Source organism: Eleginops maclovinus, chromosome 18, assembly GCF_036324505.1.
Source record: "Eleginops maclovinus isolate JMC-PN-2008 ecotype Puerto Natales chromosome 18, JC_Emac_rtc_rv5, whole genome shotgun sequence".
Taxonomy (NCBI): domain Eukaryota; kingdom Metazoa; phylum Chordata; class Actinopteri; order Perciformes; family Eleginopidae; genus Eleginops; species Eleginops maclovinus.
Window position 1 is genome coordinate 215,001 of NC_086366.1, and position 6,795 is coordinate 221,795.

The 6,795-nt window shown below is 39.8% G+C and overlaps 1 protein-coding gene across 1 annotated transcript in view; it reads right to left on the reverse strand.

The window, feature by feature from the left end:
* masp1 (MBL associated serine protease 1) overlaps window positions 1-5,486 on the reverse strand; it is a 12,532-nt gene extending 7,046 nt beyond the window's left edge. The window contains exons 1-5 of the mRNA XM_063906879.1: window positions 5,290-5,486; window positions 2,805-3,003; window positions 2,338-2,515; window positions 1,775-1,903; window positions 1-55 (exon numbers count right to left, since the gene is read on the reverse strand). The exon at window positions 1-55 is cut by the window's left edge and continues 142 nt beyond it. Coding sequence (XP_063762949.1) covers window positions 1-55; window positions 1,775-1,903; window positions 2,338-2,515; window positions 2,805-3,003; window positions 5,290-5,294 — 566 coding nt within the window. The 5' untranslated portion in view covers window positions 5,295-5,486. The remainder of the gene's footprint in view (window positions 56-1,774; window positions 1,904-2,337; window positions 2,516-2,804; window positions 3,004-5,289) is intronic.
* Window positions 5,487-6,795: the final 1,309 nt, after the last annotated feature.

A 6,795-nucleotide genomic window follows, 5' to 3' on the forward strand; every position in this document is an offset into this window, starting at 1 on the left:
TCTACGGAGCTCAGAACTCCAGAGCGCTCCATGAATACACCATCACTGCACTCCACTGACACACACACACACACACACACACACACACACACACACACACACACACACACACACACACACACACACACACACACAGACCGGAGCTGAGGAGCAGTAATCTGGTGTATTTGTACTTGTTTATTTTCCCACAGAAACATCTCTCCTGATGCCCTGTGTTTATGTCACAGAGTCAAGACCCCTGAACCCCTAATCAGAGTGTGTGTGTGTGTGTGAGACTCCTCCACACAGAGACATGCGGAACATGTAAATATTTAGCTCCAATCAGCCGCTCTGCTATCAGTCAGAGAGAGTGTAGAGTCCACACACACACACACACACACACACACACACACACACACATTCTGGGTGTTCAGCGTTATAATGTTTAAACCAAGCTTTATTTTAAATACTTTTAAAGTAAAGGAGAGGCTTGTGATGTTTGTCACAAAGACTTTGAGTGTTTGGCTCGGAGACGTGACCCGGATCTATGGGGTCAGATCAGTCTCATAATTCATGAATGCACACAGAAGGATTCACACTTGTATTTCAATGCACACACACGTGTTCTGTTTCACATACATGTAAATAGAATCCAAATACAGAACAGAGTTTAACATGTGTGTCTTTGATCCACACACATCTGTTTTCCGTGTCAAACCGCTGAACCTGATACACACACCGCCCTCTGTGCATGGATCGCTGTGCCTTCCTGTGTGTGGGTTTTTGAGACTCCCCTGACGCTCACCCGGTTCGTACTTGTAATGTTTTCCATCTACAGCCAATCAGATGTCTCCTCCATTCTAAGCCAATCACATGAGCGTGCCCCCACGAGGGTATGGTTTCTTGCGTTCGTGACATAGCGCTTCATATACGCATTCTGTGCTGTCGGGAGCTGACAGGTCAACTTCAACATGGCGACTAACACAAGTCTAGTGATAAGGGTCTCTGTGTCAGGCCTGGCGCCAGGATAAAATGACTGAGGGGTAATATTTTTATTGTCTCCCCAGAAAATAAAGTAATTCAATGTACCCGTGCAAAAAGGCTGAACAATTAGAACATACGGTTTCAACATTTAAAACATTTATTAACCCAATCACAGAAAGCTAGAACAGCACCGGGCTAAATACAGTATCATGAGCAGCGTTTACTAAAAGCTGCAGAAACCAAACGCTGCAAGAAGCTCCAAACACAACGGAGACCAGGGGACACTAAAGAGAGACGCACACAGCTGGAAACCAGGGGACACTAAAGAGAGACGCACACAGCTGGAGACCAGGGTACACTAAAGAGAGACGCACACAGCTGGGACCAGGGGACACTAAAGAGAGACGCACAGCTGGAGACCAGGGGACACTAAAGAGAGACGCACACAGCTGGAGACCAGGGGACACTAAAGAGAGACGCACACAGCTGGAGACCAGGGGACACTAAAGAGAGACGCACACAGCTGGAGACCAGGGGACACTAAAGAGAGACGCACACAGCTGGAAACCAGGGGACACTAAAGAGAGACGCACAGCTGGAGACCAGGGGACACTAAAGAGAGACGCACACAGCTGGGACCAGGGGACACTAAAGAGAGACGCACACAGCTGGAGACCAGGGGACACTAAAGAGAGACGCACACAGCTGGGACCAGGGGACACTAAAGAGAGACGCACACAGCTGGAGACCTGGGGACATTAAAGAGAGACTATCTCAGGTCTGTCTCAGGTGAATCTGAGGTTAGTCTTACCTGTGCAGGTGCGGTTGTCGGTGTGCAGCAGGTAACCGTAGCGACAGGAGCAGTAGAACCCCCCGAGGAAGTTGTGACAGAAGTGATCACAGAGGTGATCCTCATCAGCAGCAACGCACTCGTCAACATCTACAGGAGAGACATTAAGAATAAGGGGGAGGACAACAACAACAACAACAACAACAACAACACAGTTGTTTGTATCTGCACAGCTGTAGCAACAGAATGTGGTAATGTCTTCATGTGAGGTTTGGGGTCTCCGTGAGAGGTCTGGGGTCGCCGTGGGAGGTCTGGGGTATCCGCGGGAGGTCCGGGGTCTCAGCGAGAGGTCTGGGGTCGCCGTGGGAGGTCTGGGGTATCCGCGGGAGGTCCGGGGTCTCAGCGAGAGGTCTGGGATCGCTGCGGGAGGTCTGGGGTATTCGCGGGAGGTCCGGGGTCTCAGCGAAAGGTCTGGGGTCGCCGCGGGAGGTCTGGGGTCTAGACGTCACTCTTTCTGTAGTTCTTTATATTCCCTGTAGTTTTATTGTAGTTCTTTATTATAATTCCTGTAGTTTCCTGCTCACCCTGTGCGCTATAGTGCGCTCTGAAGCCGGAGAATCTCTCCTCGTTGGAGAAGTCTGAGCAGAAGGAGAGACTGAGGTAGTTTCTGGGGGAGAACAGGACCTGAAGACCAGGGACAGATTCAGTATCTGAGCCCTCCCTCCCACAGAACAGAGCCACGACCTCCTCCTCTGCCTCCACCTGTAATACAGGTATTCATATAAATAACATTATTAGTATTGTAGAAAGAACATGTGTATTTATTAGTACTGTATTTTGAACATTAGGCTTCAGGTTCAGAACAGACTGCAGGGTTATCTGATATTCACCCAGAGTTTACTGAGTCAATGAACAGCAGGTTACGCACGCGCGCACACGTTAATGGTGTTAAGATAAGATCGTGGTTAATGAAGTCACTGTTCTCTTTCCTTTTGTACGTGAATGTGAGTTTTAAACACATGTTATTTCCCATGATGCCTTGGGGTCTCACCTTGACGAAGTCGTACTCACACAGGTAGGACGGCTCCAGGTCGAAGTGGCTGAAGTACAGTCGGATCCGGAAGCCTTCGGGAACACTGAGGTTCCATAGGAGTGCCGTGTCTCCGGGGTACGGATCGGGGAAGTTAGGAGACTGGAGGGTCCCGAACATCTGAGCCCCGACCCCCCCCAACAGGAGCAGCAGAAACACCCTGACAAATTATAACGTTATTAAAATGATCATTAATATTTATTATTATTATTATCATTAAAATTATTAACGGGAACTTTATAAATATCATTATATTGTAATTATTTTATTGTTATTATTATTATTATTATTATTATTATTATTATTATTATTATTATATTATTATTATTATTATTATTATATTATTATTATTATTATTATTATTATCATTATTATTATTATTATCATTATTATTATTATTATTATCATTATTATTATTATTATTATTATTATTATTATTATTATCAGTATTATTATTATTATTATCATTATTATTATTATATTGTTATTATTATTATCATTATTATTATTATTATTATTATTATTATTATTATTATCATTATTATTATTATTATTATATTATTATATTATTATTATCATCATCATCATCATCATCATCATCATCATCATCATCATCATTATTATTATTATTATTATTATTATTATTATTATTATTATTATTATTATCATTATTATTATTATTATTATTATTATCATTATTATTATCATTATTATTATTATTATTATATTGTTGTTATTATTATTATTATTATTATCATTATTATTATTATATTGTTATTATTATTATTATTATTACTATTATTATTATTATTATTATTATTATTATTATATTATTATTATTATTATTATTATTATTATTATTATTATCATTATTATTATTATTATCATTATTATTATTATTATTATTATCATTATTATTATCATTATTATTATTATTATATTGTTGTTGTTATTATTATTATTATTATTATTATTATTATTATTATTATTATCATTATTATTATTATTATATTATTGTTGTTATTATTATTATTATTATTATTATATTGTTATTATTATATTATTATTATTATTATTATTATCATTATTATTATTATATTGTTATTATTATTATTATTATTACTATTATTATTATTATTATTATATTATTATTATTATTATATTATTATTATTATTATTATTATTATATTATTATTATTATTATTATCATTATTATTATTATTATTATTATTATTATTATTATCATTATTATTATTATTATTATTATATTATTATATTATTATTATCATCATCATCATCATCATCATCATCATCATCATCATCATTATTATTATTATTATTATTATTATTATTATTATTATATTGTTGTTTATATTGTTGTTGTTATTATATTGTTGTTGTCATTATCACTCATTTTATAAATGTCCCTCTTATTTTGAATAGTAGTGATATTCATTTAAAATTCTTGTTTTATTAAAAACTGTGTTTTATATTTTAATCAGCATCAAAGGAGGGAGAAAAAGATTAAGATATAGAAAATCAATCATCAATCAATCATCTCCAAATCATCATGGCGTCCCTCAGGGTTCTGTACTTGGTCCCCTTCTGTTCATCATCTACATCCTCTCTCTTGGACAAACACTCCGTCAACACCATCAAGTCCAGTTCCACTGTTATGCTGATGACACACATCTCCACCTCTCAGCTAAACCTTAACCTAACCTGGGCATCCTCCTTGACCCCACCCTCACTTTCCTCCCTTGCGTTAACCAGGTCACAAATCCGTCTTCTTCCACTTAAAGGACATTGCCCCCATCAGACCCTCCCTCTCCACTGCCGCAGAAACTCTCCCCCATGCCTTCATCACCTGCAGACATCCTCACTAAACCACACGTCCAACGCCCCCCCACCGACCCTCCGACCATTACGTCGTTTGAGGAAGCCCTCAAAACTCACCTGTTCACCCTCATCTCCAACTCCTAACCCCCCCCCCCTTCCACCTAGCACAGCCCTTTTTTACTTTTGTTGTTGTTTTTCTTCACTAAGCACTTTGCGCCCCAGGAGAAGCGCTCATTAATAAAATGTATTATAATTATTATATTTCACATATCAAATATAAAGAGGCCGTACAGAATGAGACTTGATTCAGTCCAAAGTGTGCAGTCAGAATACACCATTATAAATCATCTGAGCACCACCTTCAACAAAGGAACGGTAAGTACTATAATAACAACAATAATAACAACAATAATAATAACAAGAACAATAACAATAACAATAACAACAATAATAAAAGTCAGTATGAGAGCTTTAAAAGTAAATGTAATATTTTACAGCTTCAGTATTTGACAGTGAATATCTGAAGTACTCTGCTGTTAATCAGAACTATACTAAAGGGTTAGGGTTAGTAATAATAGAATATAAGATATAAGACAAACAGACCGACCTCATGCTGCAGCCGCGCGCTCACACTGGTGAGGGCTCGCTGAGCCTCGCGCACTCCACTCATGGGTGGATAATAAGAACTGGATCCAGCGTTGGAGGCGGGGCCTCGTTCATTCCTATGAGAGCGGCTGGCACATGAAGACAAAATGGCATGAGATTCTCGAGAGCAAAATGTCACAAATGACCCATCATGCCTGGCTGTCGAGAGCATAGAGCATGCGCAGTTGAGTTTCCACTTAAGCCCCGCCCCCGATCTCCCGCTTCGGCTCAGTAGAATGAATGGAGAGAGAAAATAAATCTGGATTCAGCTTTTAGCGCATTTTACAACTTTATGGACCTAATGCTTTTAGTAGGGGCAATACAAATGTTCAGACTGGGGAGTTTATTTAGTTTTAAAAAAAAGTACAGACGTCTCTTTCCCAATGTAAGTCAATGGGAAAAAGTCTTTCTGGGACGGGTGACGTCAAGGACTGATACGGAAGTTGTAGTACCCGCTGTTTGGCCACTAGGAATACGGTCCAAAAATCACTCATCCTCTATTCCTATCTGCTATTCCTTGACCTTTGCGTGAAACGTCCTGGGGGTTAAGCAGTGTTCGAACTATGCCGAGATTTCCGGGGGGTCCCATTTTTCTCTTCGGGGGGGGGCTTGGTCTTGCGCGGATCTCGAAAACACTATTTTAGAGACCCCCCAACATTTCCCAAATCATGTTTTCGGGGGATCTCGTGTCAGTTTCAGGGGGTCTCGGATCCCCCGAGTCCCCCCGTAGTTCGGACACTGGATAGTGGATAGGAGAATTCAAAAGGACTTAGGAAAAGACGACCGGGGGTACTTTTCAGTTCTCTTATTTTGTCATTTCCTCACATCTTAAGGAGCGTCCCATGGCGCTTATTTGTGCCAGAGGACCGAGGATCGAATAGCGATAACCGAGGACCCGCAGACCATCCTAGGATGAAATCCTCAGCCACACGCCCCGCCCCCTTATTGTATATCCGTCACTGATTGGACGCTGCAGCGCATGCGCTGATCTGATGCTTCTTAACCTGAGAGCAGTTTAACAGCGGAGTGAAGTCATTAAACTCGGGGAATCACTCCTCAGTTTATACTGGGTTTTGTTACCTTACCTTACCATACCTTACCTAACCTTACCTTACCTTACCTTACCTTACCTTACCCTTACCTTACCTTACCTTACCATACCATACCTTAACAGGGGTTTTCAACCGGTGGTCCGCGGACCCCTGGTGGTCCGCGGCGGCATTGCATGTGGTCCGTGACAAGAGCCTATGTTGATCAGTTCACCATTGTTTTTTTTTAATATAAATTCGCTTTGATATTTCAACACATTTCCAGAATACCGTTACATATCGTGAAAAATATGTTTAAAATAATATAAAGGAAATTCAAGCTGACAGAATGTAGCCTTGCGCCTATCCAGTCTATGGTAGCCTGTGATTCGCTAATGGTAATGAGTTGCGTCGCTAACCTCACTTATTATTCTTAAATT